The 16976-nt window shown below is 38.2% G+C and overlaps 2 protein-coding genes across 2 annotated transcripts; both read left to right on the top strand.

Annotated features, from left to right (window-relative positions):
- The first annotated feature begins 5397 nt into the window (after positions 1 to 5397).
- Positions 5398 to 9917, top strand: polr2i (RNA polymerase II subunit I). Its single transcript, XM_079678042.1, has 6 exons — positions 5398 to 5598; positions 5738 to 5792; positions 6775 to 6848; positions 7979 to 8053; positions 9436 to 9487; positions 9652 to 9917. Exons 1-6 carry the CDS (start codon positions 5537 to 5539, stop codon positions 9712 to 9714), a joined length of 381 nt encoding a protein of 126 aa, XP_079534168.1. The 5' UTR covers positions 5398 to 5536; the 3' UTR covers positions 9715 to 9917.
- A 1518-nt stretch (positions 9918 to 11435) lies between these two features.
- pglyrp5 (peptidoglycan recognition protein 5) lies at positions 11436 to 13592 on the top strand. Its single transcript, XM_079677486.1, has 4 exons — positions 11436 to 11593; positions 12140 to 12335; positions 12645 to 12763; positions 13317 to 13592. The coding sequence occupies exons 1-4, from the start codon at positions 11545 to 11547 to the stop codon at positions 13487 to 13489; spliced, it is 537 nt and encodes a 178-aa protein (XP_079533612.1). The 5' UTR covers positions 11436 to 11544; the 3' UTR covers positions 13490 to 13592.
- The last annotated feature ends 3384 nt before the right edge of the window (positions 13593 to 16976 follow it).

The following is a 16976-nucleotide window of genomic DNA, read 5'->3' as shown; positions in this document are numbered from 1 at the left end:
ATTTTGCTTTGATATCTTCTATTTTAATCTGCACATTGTGGCATACATTTTATTTTATTAGTATTTTAATTTATGTAACCAATATTCTGAAAATTCAAAGAAAGACAGAGACTTGTACATTTTTGACTGTCTGCTGAATTTAGTTATACATCTTTATTCTAATTTATAACAGTTGAGGCCCAGAGGGAGGAAGAGGAGACTCAGCCAGAAGAAGTGGCAGCAGGTCCCTCAGAAGCCACCATAGGTGATGCTAGCCCTACTGCATACCCTTCTATATGGAAAGAAGAACAATATGAACAGTTCAAACAGAAAAATGAATGGATGTATGCTCACAATGGAAGGCTAGGCTGTACCCCATGCCATGATGTGAAGGATCTGGGTGTCATGGCCTCCCGTGGTGTTAATATTGCTATTCAGTAGGCTGATGGAAAGATAATCCCAGCTGGTCCATCAAGGGATGTCCAGCTTTCATCACTGCGCAAAAAAATCCGTGAACACAAGAACTCTGCAGCACATAATGAAGCAGTCAAGATTATTCAGACAGCAAATAAAGATATTCTTCTGAACATGAACGCGAGTAGTCAGGAGTCTGTGTTTGAGTCTACTGCCAAGGTATTCATGACAACCTATTATGTGGCCAAGAACAACAAGCCTTTCACAGACTTTGAGATTCTGATTGACCTGCAGCATGCAAATTCTGCTGATTTGGGGCGTGTTTTGCATAGCAAAACTGTCTGTTGACATAATTGAGCATGTGTCATCACAGATGAAAAAGGAACTTCTAAAAAAGATAATAGAGACCAAAAGCAAAATCACAGTATTGGCTGATGAGTCAACCAGTGTTGGGCACAAATCAACACTAATTGTGTTCCTGAAGGCTAGTGTTGATGGAGACATGGAGCCCATTGCCTTTCCGTTGTACCTGGTTGAGCTGGATAGTATGTCTGCTCCTCATATCAAGGAACAGATTATGGGTTGCTTGCTTAAAAATGGCTTTACTGTTGAGTTGCTGAGAGAAATCCTCATTGGATTTTGCAGTGATGGGGCCAGTGTCATGCTGGGAGTGAAGTCAGGTGTTGGGAAGTTGCTCCAGGATGACTTCCCAGGCATCATACTATGGCACTGCCTTAATCACAGACTGGAGCTTGCTGTTGACCAGGCACTGGATGTGACAGGGGGAACAAAGGACTTCCAGGCATTCATGGACAGCCTATATTCATTATATAGCCAGTCACCAAAAAACATGCGGCAGCTGAGTGAATTTGCTCACAACCTGGACATCGCCCTCAGGAGGATTGGAAAAGTGTTCAGTGTTCGCTGGGTAGCTTCTTCATGGAGGGCAGTCTCTGCAGTTTGGTAGTCTTATCCAGTCTTGGCACAACATTTCCGTGAGGCATCAGAGGATGATACAAGGGACAGCAGAGAGAGGGCCAAATTCAAAGGTCTGCTTTCTAAGTTGTGCTGCATCAACTTCCTGAAAAGTCTTGCACTGATGGCAGATGTTCTGACTGAACTTAAGAACTTGTCAGAAATTCTTCAGAACAGGAAGACCACACTCCCAAAGGCCCATGACATCATGACGACGTATGTCAAACGCATAGAAAGTTTCAATTGCTACCCAGGACAACATGCAGTTGATGCCAGTCAGGCAGAGGAAGTGATGGAATTCAAGGGAGAGGATTTAAGAGTTGGCAGGTCTCCCATCATTGACTCTGCTCAGTTCATCCAAGCAGTGGCAGACAATATGAAAGAAAGACTCTTCACAACCACAGCAAACAGAGCACAGGCCAGTGTTGCAGCCAACCGAAAAGAGGCTTATAACAGCCTTATCAATCAAATGGCAGTCCTCAACCCTGACAACTGGGACCATGACAATCCTCGATTTGGAGATAATGAGGTGAGGGCTTTGTGTGATGTCCTACATGTGAACCAACAATAGGCCCATCTTGGATTCACAGAATACAAGGCCAGTGGAGGAAGAAACATTCCCAACAAAATGAAGAAGTTGCTCATGGCAGTGGCACTGTCTCCAAGCAATGCTGACTGTGAACGGGGGTTCAGCACAATGAATAACATCATAACTGAGTATAGGAGCAAACTTACAACAACAAATGCAGCAAATCTCCTCTTCATCAGCTCTGTGGGACCACCATGCAGACAGTGGGATCCACTGCCTTATGTGAAGACCTGGCTGGGCAAAGGAAGAAGAGCAGCCCACTCAACAAGCTGCATGGCTCGCCGGTACACAGAAGAGGAGAGCTACTTCAGCCCTCTGTGGAAAATGTGGAAAAGTGTGTAGTTTACCTCCCTCAACATGCCTTGCTAATGGTCTGTTAAGTTTTGACACAAGTTGTATGCACAATTGAAAATAAATAATTGACTATACATATTGTCAAGTGTTTCTAATTTCTACCCCATAAAGACATTACAAATTTGAAGTTTGTGTTCAGGGATGCATGAAGCTGGGGGCGGGAGGAGAACAATATGAACCAATGAAGGTCAGGGTAGCATTATAGTACCTGCAAGAAATTCAAACCACTTTCACCCCTGGTGACATCACTATGCAACACCCGTGCTAATATTTTGCTAGTGTATCACATTGTACGTGATAGGCTAAGGGGCGGGACATCCCTAAGCAGTTGACCAATCACAACAGAGCCGGCCAGCTAACCAATCAGAGCAGAGCAGGGCTCTGGTTTCAGACAGAGGATGAAAAGAGGTGCTGCAGCACAGGCAGTATGAGAAAAATAAAGAGCTTTTTGAACATTAAAGCATGGGGACATGTCACAGAGACTCAAAATATAAATATGAACCTGAACATGTGCAGAATAGGGCCCCTTTCAGGCACAATTCTAAAGGTTTTGTTGCTTTTGATTGCATGCCTTGTTCTTATTATCATTACATTGCACACTCTCTAGACACTGTGACCTTCACTGCCAAGCTGAAAATGGAGGAAAGCAACCCGTCTGGCGATGGAGTGCTGAAGTTTGCCACGGTGCTGATCAACGAGGGAGGGGGCTACAGGGCCGACACTGGGATCTTCACTTGCCCATGGGACGGCTGCTATCACTTCAGTATGCATCATGTGTGTATGGGATTGGACAGTGTGCTATATACAAAAATGGTCAGAAAGTGGTGTCTCTGTATAACACCACTCTCCCTGTGAAGTGCAGCCAGGTGGCCAGCACGAGCAGCGTGATCCAACTGACTAAGAGACAACAAGATGTGGGTGAATCTGTGGGGGCCGGGCAGAAACGATATCTTTGTAACTGAAGATAACGAAACTGTTTTTGTTGGGTTTCGTTTGGGTTAATCGAACCATTAATAAAGTCTGGTCAGTGCAACTTCAGTCATATATCAGTGGATGAAGTGTGTAACATGAATGTTACCTTGTGCTTTCAATACAAAATATCAATGCTTTACTAAATGTGGTTTTCATTTCATATCAATTAGAATATGATAATGTCACCTATTTACTCAAGTTTGGTTAAGCTTATTTGAGGTTGTTGTAGGCTACTTGTGTATTTCCATTTGATGCAACATTAAACTAGTACACCACTATGGCAGATATTGTTCTTATTAACTCCATTACAGTTGTCTGACATCATGACGTACATTGCAGGTTCAGATTATTACTAACAAATATAAATCAATATCCGAGGATGTATACCCAGCAGTTTTTTCACCTTAACAACTAATACATTTAAGTTTTAAACACATGAATCAATAATAGTTATAGATTTATTGCAACCAGAATTATGGAGATAATTTAGTGTTTTTGTTTGTTTGATCAGGGACTGGTCAGCTTTTTGTCCCCAAAGTCAGAACTAAACATGAAACAGCATTCAGTTATTATGCTCCAAATATCTGGAACAAACTCCCAGAAACCTGCAGGTCCGCTGCAACTCTTATTATTTTTAAATCCAGGCTGAAGACTTTTCTTTTTGCCGCTGCTTTTAATTGATATAATATATTCATATCTTAAAGTGCACTGTAACTTTTATTATCTTTGCTTTTTAATGCCATTTTCTTAATGTCTTTCATTTTTGTAAAGCACTTTGAATTGCCTTGTGTTGATTCCCCCCAAAGGTAGTTAAAGTCATTATTGGGGTTAAAGTCCCCTACATGTGCCGTTTTGATTTCAAGACCCTGGTTCGCAGAGGACACCAAAAATGTTCTAGAGAAGACAACTTAAACTTAACTAATGTGCATTTAAAGAAAATAGGAATAGTTTTTGCAAAAACTAAAAAGGTACCATGGGGTACAGTAATACGTTTTTTTGTTTCAAGACCCTGGTTCACGGAGGATACCAAAACAGTCCTAGAAAAGACAACTTAAACTTAACTATATGCATTTAAAAATAAAAAAGAGGAATAGTTTTGGCGAATACTAAAAGGTACCATGGGGTCAGATTATAATTTTCCAAAGGGGGGTTCGTTCAGATGTGTGTATCTCACACTGCACTGTAACTGTAATTCATGTATCTTTGCTTTTAAATTAGTGTTTTTAGATATCATTTGATAATGTGTTTCTTAAATGCTATTAATGTATTTCCTTTTTGTAAAGCACTTTGAATTGCCTTGTGTTGAAATGTGCTATACAAATAAACTTGCCTTGCCTTGATTTGCTCATTTGTACACAAGCTACCTCTCTTAGTATCTCGACAGCTTTCCACTTTCCAAAACAATAGTGCAAATATTTGATTTGATTATTTTGATTACTCTGCAAGAGTATACTGTAGGCTACGTAGTTTTTTGTTACATCCAGGTTTCATGTAAATAATTTTCTATATCGTAAAATATAATTTTAATCTTAATTTCATACTTTAAATTTATTTTATTTTATCTTCTTTAACTGTGTTTAATCCTTTTGTGGTGTTCATATTTTTGTTACTCAGCCAGTGTTCGTGGGTCTGTTGGACCCGCTGCCTTTTTGGGCTTCAATTCAACACAATCAAACAATTTGATGTTAAAACACTCAACAGATGTTTACTTCATCCCAATTACAAGTAATATAAACAGCATATATGGTTCATATTTGCCCTTTTACATTTGTTAGATCACATTAATGAATTAAAGGGCTACTCGTCTTTTTGCCCACTGACCGGCTGGTCCTGTGGCTCGTTCTCTCATCTCTAAACCCTACCCCCACACAGTTTTAATTTTGTTATTTTTAATCCAAGAGATGCTGATTTGAACCGTTGTTACGAAACATTACGGCATTTCCTGTTTCTTCCGGAGAGAGGGGAGTTCGTCCCAAAGCTTGCTGCTGTATTTACATACGGAGTTCACTCCATCACGGAAGGGGAGTGGGTAGGGTGTGTTTTGGAATTGGGCCTTCGTTTTCTTTTTTCTGCTCCACACTCCAGTCCATTAGGTGGCGGTAATTTACCTATTCATTGGTTGTTTCTCTGATTACGTTTCACGCATGCGCAGACGGTATGTTTTCAAACGAATTGGAATAGCCTTAGCATCGTTAGTAGAAGTGAAGCAACATCACAGTTTGTCGTGTTTATCTTCAACCTAAAGTTTTCAAAATGGATATGGAAACTGGGAGCTTCGAGCCGGGGTTTGTGGGGATCCGGTTTTGTCAAGAATGGTGAGTTTGTGACTGAATAGAAGTTAGATAAGTCATACTAGCTAGCTGAAGCTAAACGCATGTTAACTCAACGGTGTCTTAAGGAAAAGATAACGCTGCGTATTAATGTGTAAAATAATTAACTGACTCTGTTTTCCAGTAACAACATGTTGTACCCCAAAGAAGACAAAGAAAACCGGATCCTGCTTTACGCGGTAAGTGTCTGGTTCAGATATCAATGGTTGAGACTATCAAGTCAAATAAAGGTTTTATTGTCATATATGTACAGTAATTACAGTGAACATTTGAAGTCCGAGGCTCCTTCAAGAGTGCAGCATAAACAGAGGTGGAAGAAGTAGTCGGATCTTGTATTTAAATAAAAGTAGAAGTACCAGAGTGAATGAATACTATGTTACAAGTAAAAGTTCTGCATTCAAAATGTAACTCAAGAGAAGTATTGGCATCTAAATATACTTAAAGTACCAAAAGTACTCATTAGGATTGGCCCATTTCAGATTTATATATGTTATATGTTTTGGTTATTGTTATTGATGTACTGTTGTGTTGATCAAAGCTGGTAAAGGTGGAATTAATGTCAATTACTTTATATACTGCAGGGTAGCTTGTGAATTGTATGAAGTGTTTTAGTGTTGATCTTATTGTGTATCATTAATCTATATCTGCAAAGTAACTAAATGTACAACATACATTTAGTGGAGTAAAAGTACAATATTTACCTATGAATGGAAGTGGGGTACAAAGTAGCAAAAGATTGAAATACTCAAGTAAAGTATGAGTGCAACAAAGAGAGATGCAAACAGACATACAATTAAGAACTGATAAAACAAAACTGTATTAAAAAATTAGTAATAAAGGTTATATGAGAAACCCAGGAAAAAGGAAAGATCCCTCAGTGAGTGTAAACTCCAAAAAGAACGGTGCAAAGGGAAAAGATTCACATTAAAGTGTGTTAAGACATAAAAATACAAGATAAATTAGGAGATAATAAAAAATGTAATGAATGTATTTCCAAAGATAATTGTGAAACTGCTTTCAAACATATGTTGCAACTGTTGTGATGCTAAATTAGGCAATATGTGCACTTTTCTGTTGGATTTGATAAATGAGGCTGTAGCATTTCCACTTATTTGAAGCTTGAATGAGACGCTGAATAAGCTGTTTCTTTTCATCCATCAGTGCAGGAACTGTGACTACCAACAAGAGGCGGACAACAGCTGCATCTACGTCAACAAGATCACCCACGAGGTTGAGTAAGTAAAAGACAGTTCTTATGTCTCTGATAAATGTGTTTAAAACTTTTCTTTGTGGTGTGAATTTGCTTCCTGTTTGTTGGGCCACCGCTACATCACTTTATCAACACAAAAGGTGGTCATCGACACATCAAATTAAATGCATTACTCAGACACTTTTAGGCAGAGTAGTGCAGTGATGACATATCCACAGGCCATAAGACTGTTAAACACCTGAACTAAGAACCTTCCATAACATTCACCTGTTTGCAACTTACAAATTATTTATCAGTTGTATATAGACTTTATACTTCTATTCTATTTTATTGTATTTACTTCCACTATTTTATCTATTTATTGTGTTGCACTGTTGGAGGAGCCTGTGACCTCAGCTTCAGGTTCAGGTTCTTTATTTGTACCCGTAGGTAGATTTTGTTTGCAGAGAAAAAGACAAGGGATCCATCCTGACACACTGTAAAAACCACAGACACATCTCTAATAAAAGGACTAGCAAAAAGTACAAGTACACCCTGCTCCGTCGAATCTCAAAATATTTCAAAAACATTTAAGAAGGAAGGAAAACACTAATACAAACATGGACATTCAAAATTCATAATTAAATAAATAGGCATCTGTGTGACACTCCTATGATGTGTTAATTTGTGCAATAGCTGCTGGGATAAAACTGTTTTTATACCGCTTTGTTCTACTCTTTGGGACCTACGATTTTCATAGACATAACTACACCATAGCTATGTACGAATGAAAATAAAAGTCTTGAATCTTGAATTACTGTAGTTGACCCTGAAGGCAACATCTCCCTGGTTCGCTTGGCAGAAAGCAATGGGATCTTCAATTGGATTTTGGATTATTGCAGAAAATATTGTCTGTGTCAAACAAATGTTTATGATACATTTTGTTCAGACGGATGATCTCCACATGCTAACACCACTTTATGATTTTTGTATTAAAAAGCTAATGTTATGCTATAAAGGAACTACATCACGGTCACATGACTTCACACCACCACTGTTAAGCTAAAGGCGGCTAATGTTTGGCGATTAGTAGTCTCATCTTTCCTGTGTAATGTCAGGCACTTGAAGGCTAATTGTGAGTAACTAATCTAGCATCTTGCTTCTGTCTTTCTCCAGTGAGCTGACACAAATCATCGCGGATATTTCCCAGGATCCGACACTACCCAGGACAGAGGACCACCCCTGTCCCAAGTACGTTTTTACAACATAACTCAACATCAATTATTCTTGTCATCAAATAAATATTCTTTAAATAATTGTTGGTAGTCCGGTCCAATGCGTACCAGCGACTGGAACCGCAACGACAGCAACGTAACTGTCTTCATACAATTGTTTTCATACAATCATATGTATTAGGACAGTGGTTCCCAAACTGTGGTCCGCGAGGGTACTGCAGGTGGTCCGTGGAAAAAAGCTAAATAAAATCCACTTTTTCATGTCTTTTCTACATCAACATGTGTCCCCTCTGTGTAAAGAGATTCTGAAAGTTTCTCTCTCTTTTTTCCTGATCCATTTAAAAAACTGTCTGAAGGCGTGTGGCGCAGTGGATAGAGCGTTGGTGATCAGATCAGGGGGTCACAGGTTCAAACCCCACTGCAGTCAGCATGTCGTTGTGTCCCTGAGACACTTCACCCCAAATTGCTCCTGTGGGGATTGTCCACAGTATTGAGTATGTAAGTCACTTTGGATAAAAGCATCTAACAAGTGACATGTAATGTAATGAAAATAAGCTGATTAGATTTTGGCTACTTTATGATGTCATAACAATTTGTTTGGCTTGTGTACCCATTAGCCAATCACCAACCAAGGTAACCCCCACCTTATCACCTGAATCTCCTCCTAGAGCACCATTGTGTTCTTTTTAACCAAATATCTCCCAGAGGGCGTGGGGAGGGGCTCCTTATTTTCATCTAAAGTAACAGACAGAGAATCAGCACTTTGGAAACAGGGCAGGGACAAAAACAACACCATAAGAGCGCACAGTGCAAAAGTTGTCCGCGATAAAGAAAATGATTGTTTACCCATGGCAGAAATACATTAATAACATCCACTGGCGTCTCATGAATGATCATGTCACATAGCATAAGTGCAGACGGATTCGCAAACCACCTCAGTTGTCTTTTCCTAAATCCTGGTGAGTCCCCCTATCATCTTTTGTTAACCCAGAGGTTAAGGGATAGTGGTTAAGAAAAGATGATAGGAGCTGATTTTTGGACAATTCAACCCCAACCTGTGTTCCTGTTAGTGTTTACTTCCTGTCGGTCTTTCTCTGACGTCCAGCTCACTGTCTTTTACCCTCTTTCCTTCTCTTGTTCTCTTCTCTTTACTGGAGACAGTCTAGCCATCATGAATCCAAAGTACTGTGCTCTCCACAAATATAAAAGTGAACTTACAAAAAGACTCTGATGGAGTGAAACTAATGTTTGTTGTCCACAGCTGACGTTAAATTGACCAGACTTCTTTCTGCACATTAATCAGAGCTACTTTCCAAATCGACCAATCAGAATTGAGCTTTCAACTAGCTGTGTTTATAGGGGTTTTTAAAGTTGTTCTCTCTCCTTGTCTCTCCCCAGGTGTGGTCACAAGGAGGCAGTGTTCTTCCAGTCTCACAGTATGAAGGCTGAGGTAATGATGCTTTGAATGACTATATAACACAATGCATGACCTGAAGTCTTGATATTGTTTGTCGAGGAATACGTTTTATTGACAACGACCTTAATCCGGTTGTCTGCACATCTTTAGTTTGGTATTTGATATTGAATTAAAAGCTCTCATACATTTCCTGACAGGACGCGATGAGACTGTACTACGTGTGCACAGCGCCTCACTGTGGACACAGATGGACGGAGTAAAGATGATGAAGAGGTCTAACATTTTATCTACAGTAAATCTCCAACAGAGTTTGTTTTTTAACTGCTGGTGTTTGTAAACTCTGAAACCATCTTTGTGTTTGTCTTTTTAGTTTCCATCATGTGAATATATTGTATTAATAGTTATTTTTTATATAACAGTTGTCATTCAGGTGTGTTTTGTTAGATTAAAAGAATCAATTGTTTCTAATGTCTCTGAGTTTTCATTGAAAAGGTGTAACGAACGTTCACATCAGCGGACACACTAAACAGAGGTAGAAGATTTACTCGGACCGTGTACTCATTTATTTATGAATCCTCTGGCTTTAAGAAGCACTTGTATAAATCCGTTAAATCTGAGTTTTCAGGTCATGTTGCAGCTGGTTCAAAGCAGAAGGAGCAGCCGAACCGAACGCCCTTTGCACAGTGTAGACTTCAGGGACCGTTAGTAAAAACAAGTTCTCAGAACGGAGCTGATGGGTTCTTGCACTTTTTCCAGCAAGGCAAGTTTATTTAAGGCAATTCAAAGTGCTTTACAAAAATGAAAGACATTAAGAAACATATTATGAAATGACATTTAAAAACACACGTTTAAAAGAAACTATATAAAATGGCATTTAAAAGCAAAGTTACAGTGCAGTGTGAGACACATCTGAAATGTTTAGGTCCGACTCAATCATTGCTAATCTGACCTCATGGTACCTTTTTTAGTTCTTTGCTTTTTGTTTTTCAATGGAAGTACGCAAAAATAAGTTGGAAGAGCACCAAGAACAGCCTCATAAATAAAGTGTGCTACTGGTTTTGCCTACGGGTGGTCAGAGAAGACCATGCAACCCGAGCATACAAGGAGCCGTGGTGCGTTCAAAGGTTTTAAGGTTTGTAATGATCAGTGGTAGAAGGGATTAAACGAGTGACGGCATGTAGAAGATGCATTTATAAAAACCACATCACCAGATTCCACACCGACATTAAGGTTGCAGCTATAACTCTCTGGTTGGAATCAAAGGAAGAAAGAAATCCTTAATTTTTACACCAGTTGTTGAATGTGGGGCTTAAAGAGAGAGAATTGTCAATTAGGACTCCAAGATAGGATTCCATCTTTGATCTATCTTGTATTTTAGGACAAAGTATTTCTACTTCTGGTCTTTAAACACTCGATTCCATGTAAAGATCCAGAATTCAAACTAAAAGTGCAACAAAAACAAAAAGTACTCATTCTGTAAAATGACCCATTTCAGAAAAATATTAAGTACAGAAGTATTATCAGCCTAATGGACTTCAAGTATCTAAAGTAGCCGAATGGATCCTGTTTTTATCACATGAACAAACTTTTTCATCTTGTAGTTTTTCAATATGGAGTCCATTTCAGAGACTTTGTAGAATACATGATTGATATGTTATATTGATATGATTAATGTAAGCATAGTGTGTTTAAAGTAACTGTAGGATTATAAAGTTGCATGAAATGCTCAAGTAAAATGAATATAATACTTTGTTATACATTCTGCTTGATAGGGATTTTAGCATAATGATTGATATTGCAAAACAGCTGATTTCCCCTAAAAACTCCTGTGACTTAAAACATCATGTATCTTATGTATTAATGCCTCATTTGTGGGAAGAAAAAAAATGCCACCGTGTTAATGTTGCTTAATCAACTTCCTCTTTTGTATCCACACGTGTATTCCAAAGACCTGTTTGACAACTGGAGAATAATTACTCAGTCAGATGAGTAGTTGGAATGTATTTTGAGCATTGGCATGAAACAACAAGAAACCAGGAAGGTGTATTTCCCCGAGACCACGCCTCCTGAGAGTCACTCAAGATAAGGCGATGCACAGCAAGCTGATTCCATATATTGACGGAGAGATGGCAACTACAGGTAACATCCTCACACTGCAGACATTACACTGGGAGACGCCGTCAGATTACATTTCTAAAAATGGTGTATTACCACCAAGATTACATTGATAGTAACAAACTAAAAATAGCATATAGTGTTTGTTGTATAAAGGTCCGATTGTATTTGTTCTCTGTAAGCTGTACTGTTCTGTAGGCTAATACTTTAAATGTGAATCTATATGCCTACTGCCTGAATCTGCTTTATGGTTTCACTTTCTTTGGTTCATTTGTTCTTTTTTTACTCAGCAGGTGAACCTATATGTGAACCTAAAATAGTGTGTGTGAGCTTAACCGTGTGTCTTAACTAAAACAGTATTTTCTGTCAGCTCAGATTTGATTTCTGCTTATTTTAACCGTAGTATACGTGCTCATGTGTTTCATTGAATTTGATATTGAGGTAATCCAAAATAAAGTATCCAGGTTACATAACTTTCATATTTTGATCCTCATAAGGATTACATGACCCCCCCAACCCGGCTGCTGATGACATTTTATAAAAACATTTTTTTATTTGATTTCTCCTCAGTGGAAATAGTGTCGAGGCAGCAGTGGGGGGCGGCTGCTCCGAAGACGGCGCCGGAGAAGATCTCCTGTGCTCAGAGAGTGATCATCCACCACACGGACACCCCGAGCTGCAGCAGCCGCAGCGAGTGTGTGAGCCGTGTCCTCAGCATCCAGAGATGGCACATGACTGAGAAAAATTGGGATGACATCGCGTACAAGTGAGTAGCTGCAGGGACATGCGGTTTCTGAGTGATGTTCATACAGTGTTTACAATGTGGACGTAATGGAGGGACACTTAATTATGTGTTCTTTCTCTTTAGTTTGGACTTTTTTCCAATCCTAGGTCCTTAAAGAGGCCCGATTATGTGTCTGGTATTTCCCCTTCCCTGTAGTGTGTTCTATAGGTTTGTGTGCATGTAAATGGTCTGCAAAGGCTAAAATCCCTGTGTTCTCTCCAGACGGAGTTTCTCTCCCACACACTGAAATCAGAATATGCCCTCTAACCATAAACCCTGTCTGTGTTTCAGTTTCCTGGTGGCAGCAGACGGGACGGTGTTCGAGGGCCGCAGCTGGGGCGCGGTGGGGGCTCATGCCTTAAGCAACAATCATGACTCAGTGGGGATTGCCTTCATCGGCAACTTTAAAAGTAGGTGTGCTCCTAATCTTTTCATCCATTGTGCAACATAAAGACAAGGTTCTCACGGGTCAGTGAGTCCTGTCTGTTTCCTAATGAACAGAGATCATTTGTGGGGGAAATATCAAGGAAATAGACATATGTCATTGGTCATTAAAGCGACTTCAACTTGTATATGTAGAACATGTTATCTTTTAATTTCCTTTTTTGATGTAATGCACTTTTCATACACAAAGTGTTTCACCAACAAAAACAAAAAGAGAAAAATAACACTACCACATGTCACACATGATTAATAAATACGTGAATACCAATAAAAGCCAACATATCGAAGGACTGAATAAAATAAGAATTAAAAAAGGAATTAAAAAAGAAAGAAAATAGAATAAACTAAAGAAAGAAAATAGAATAAAATAAGGATTCAAGTTTAAATTAATTTATTCATTTTAATCAAGTTTGTACCTTTGTGGTTTATTGCACTTATTGTAAGTAACTTTGAATAAAAGCATGAAATGTAATGTGTTGAGATGTCACATATGATGACAATGCATTTTTTATATTTTAGGTGAAGCACCGAGCTGTGAAGCGCTGGCTTCAGTCAAGCAGCTGCTGCAGTCCGGCGTGTCTCAGGGCTTCCTAAAGCCCCAGTTCGGCCTGTGTGGACACAGAGATGTGAAAGACACTGAATGTCCCGGGGCGAAGCTTTACGCTGTGCTGCAACAACTGAAGAGCACATAAGGCTTATCTTTAAAGGTTTTAAGGGCCAATCAGTTCCCTGGCTTCACAAAGAGTCCTTGTTAATGCTATAAACATGATCATTCAAATAAAACATTAACCCTAACTTTTTCTCTGTGTTTCTTTTTTATCATGTCAAATAAGCACAGGTGGATTAAGAACTGCGATTTGTTTTATGAAGTAAACGAAACCATACTAAATTGAAAAAGTAATCTGTTACAAGCTAAAGTCCTGCATTCAAGAAGTGACTTCTGTTACAAGAGTATCGGCATCTAATTATACCAAAAGTAAAAGTACTGGTTATGCCTAAAGGTCAATTTCAGGATCATATATATGAAACGACGAGGATCAGTGTTGGAAGAAGTACTCGGGTCCTATGCTGAAGTAAAAGTAGCATTAATGTCAAAATACTCCATTCAAATAAAAAGTCCTACACTCTGAAGTACAGGTCAGCAAAATGTACTTAAAGTATACAAAGTAAAAGTACTAACTCTGCAGAACTAAATATGATATATGTGATATATTATTATATATATTAGATGATTAGGTAATATTGTTGCATCAAGCAGCATGTTGCTGTTGTAGACAAACAGCGCTTTGATACACACATTATTCATGTGAGGACTTTTATGTAATATATTGTATAACTTTACTTTGTTGTACCTTTAACAGTTTGTCCACTAGTTTCATTCATAGAGATGCATTATGTTCAAAGTGTATCACATGCTTTTTAATTGAAGATCTGAAAAGTCACTAAAACTGTTGAAGGAATGTAATGGAGTAAAAGTATATAGTAGTATTAAATGGAAATTCTCAAAAAAAGTACTCCAAAATGTAACTCAAGTCCAGGAACTGAGTAAATGAGTGACTTTCCACCTGTGGTAATAAGGGGATGTTTCACAGGCTGACAGACAGGGGGAGCCACCACTACAGGCTTTAGCTGTGCAAACAATATTCAATTCATTCATTCAACTTTGAAGTTGCTCACAATGACTTATGTCATAATAAATTAAGCAACTATCATTTAAAAGTTACACAAAATCAATGCACTTAAATAAATGTGTTTATAACTTTTTGTATTTGATCACATTCTTTAACTTTACGATGCTTCTTTTTAGTGCAGTATTAACATGGCAGGCAATACATTTCAGTTATCTTTGCTCTATAACAAGGCATTAGGCTCAACTTTAAAAGATGATATCGCTTATGATTCAAATATTTTGGAAATAAATGCTATATTTTCTGGACTATTTTACTTTTTTAATAATGTGAGGCCTACAACAATTGTCTTTGATACAGCTGTGTTTTAATGCAATTGTACGGTGGCTGACAGGTTCAAACACGCTACAACAGCCTAAAAGTCAAGTCAAAGTCAACTTTAATGTCAATCTTACTCAGTTTGTGTTTACAGACAGAGAGATCGAAATGACGTTTCTAACAATCCTGAATGTAAAATGATACAGTAATACAGATATAACATATGTATATCCTACACACACAATCAACATACACATTTACACATGCACACATTAAGATAAAAAACAACAACAATTAATATTCACAAAATAACAGTCACTTCAATATCAATAACTTTGGTGCAAGATTGTCCATAAAATGTGCATTTATTCAAGATTGTCCATAGCAGCGTAAAAAAAGTGTCTTGTGCTGGATTTTGAGTTTCTTAGATTTTGAATTGAGATTTTAAAACCTTTCCATTAGCAGAAACACACTGCAGCTTCAGTGACAATACAAATATAAAAACAGAAATGTGCCAAAACACATGCAAATTAAGAAACATCTTCACCAATGTACAACGTTTACTAAAAGCACTGCATAAACAAAACGCTGCAAGAAGCTCAAAACATATAACGGAAAATGACGCACACAGCTGGGATTGAGGATTTAGCGACACTCAGCGATTATAAAATTGTTCAACTGTAGCTGTTGGCAGAGTTTAGTCTGTTTAATAATTGTAATAGAGGCTGCTAATGATAAATCACTGTAAACAACACAAGACATGATATCGAATATTAAAAATAAAACAGGGGGATTACAGGTATTAAGGAAACAAGGTGTGCTTTCTAGAGTCTGAGACATTCCCAACAAGTGCTCACTTGTGTAGCGCGGGGATTATTGAGGAAAACTCATCTCCAATAAAGAGGAGGTGTAACGATGACAGATTAAATGTGTACTTCCTCATGTTTGATGTCTGACATATGAACTGTCAAACACAGCATAGGAGGGGATTACTTTAGAAGCGTCTTTAATATGGTATGTTCCAGTTGTATAGGGAAAAAACTGAAACGTTAACGGTTTTTAGGTTAGTTTAAATAAACTAATATGAAATCTGTTGACATAATACATTTAATTAAAGTTAACGTTTCCATTTGTCAGTGTTGGGGAGTATTGGATTACATGTAATGAGTAATCAGGATACAAAAACAAAGATTCCCTACCCGTTACATAAAACAACATGTAATCAGATTACTTTTACATTTAAAGAAAATTGGGGATTAGTAGGCTACCCTAAGTAAGTGTTAATACAAATGAATTATCAGGTTGTTAGGTTTATCTTTTTATTTATTATTTAATAAATAAACCTCACAAACTAAAATTGTTGTTTTGCAAATGTTAATGGAGATATGATATTTTAGGATCACAACCTTTCAAATGTTTTTCTTTGAACAGATTTGTGTTTCTTTTGGTATTATAATTTTAATTTTGGATACTTCTTCTACCTGTAGTTTATTTTAAAGGCATTTTGCCAAATCATGGTGTCAGACAAGGTTCACAGGAAGAAAATAGTAGAAGAGCGCGATGAGGCCAGCCCCGAGGGAAAGGCCTGTGCAGGGTTGAGTTTCATGAGTCCCGGAAGTGTTATAAGTGAACCCGAGAGTTCACCGATCAGTCACACAGATTGACAGCATTTAATCCTTTAAAAAAGCCTCTTTAACTCAATTATTATCCAGCTTATATGGATTTGTTTATATTGACAATGGACAATGAGTGACTTAAATGCCTTTTTGAAAGTGGTTGTTTTTCTTTAATGGGTTAAAGGGGCCATATTCTGCTCATGTTCAGGTTCAAATTAGTATATTGTGCCTCTACTGTGACATGTTTGCTTCCTTTGATGTTGAAAAGGGTGTTTATTTTTATCATAATGTGCTGCAGCACCTCTTTTCACCCTCTGTCTGAAACCAGAGCCCAGTCTGCTCTGATTGGTTATCTAGCCGCTCAGCTCTAATTGGTCAACCACTTGGAGATGGTTTATTTTATATTGTGATACTCAGATTTGTAAAGTACCCCCCCCCCCTCAACCCTGGAAATAAGAGGCTGTTGAATGCACCACTTGTGTCACTTTGAGTTTGTAACGCTCCTGTGATCATGCGCATTTGTTCTCTGTGGCTTTGGCTCCTCACCACTTTGCATCAGAGTTCAGTGAGTCGCTCTGCTCTCATCACTGCAAGTCTTTGAGGACTTTATGACAGAT

This window comes from Notothenia rossii (genome assembly GCF_949606895.1).
Source record: "Notothenia rossii genome assembly, chromosome: 4".
Lineage (NCBI taxonomy): Eukaryota > Metazoa > Chordata > Actinopteri > Perciformes > Nototheniidae > Notothenia > Notothenia rossii.
The sequence above is the reverse complement of the archived record's forward strand: the minus strand, read 5'-3'. Positions and strand labels throughout refer to the sequence as shown.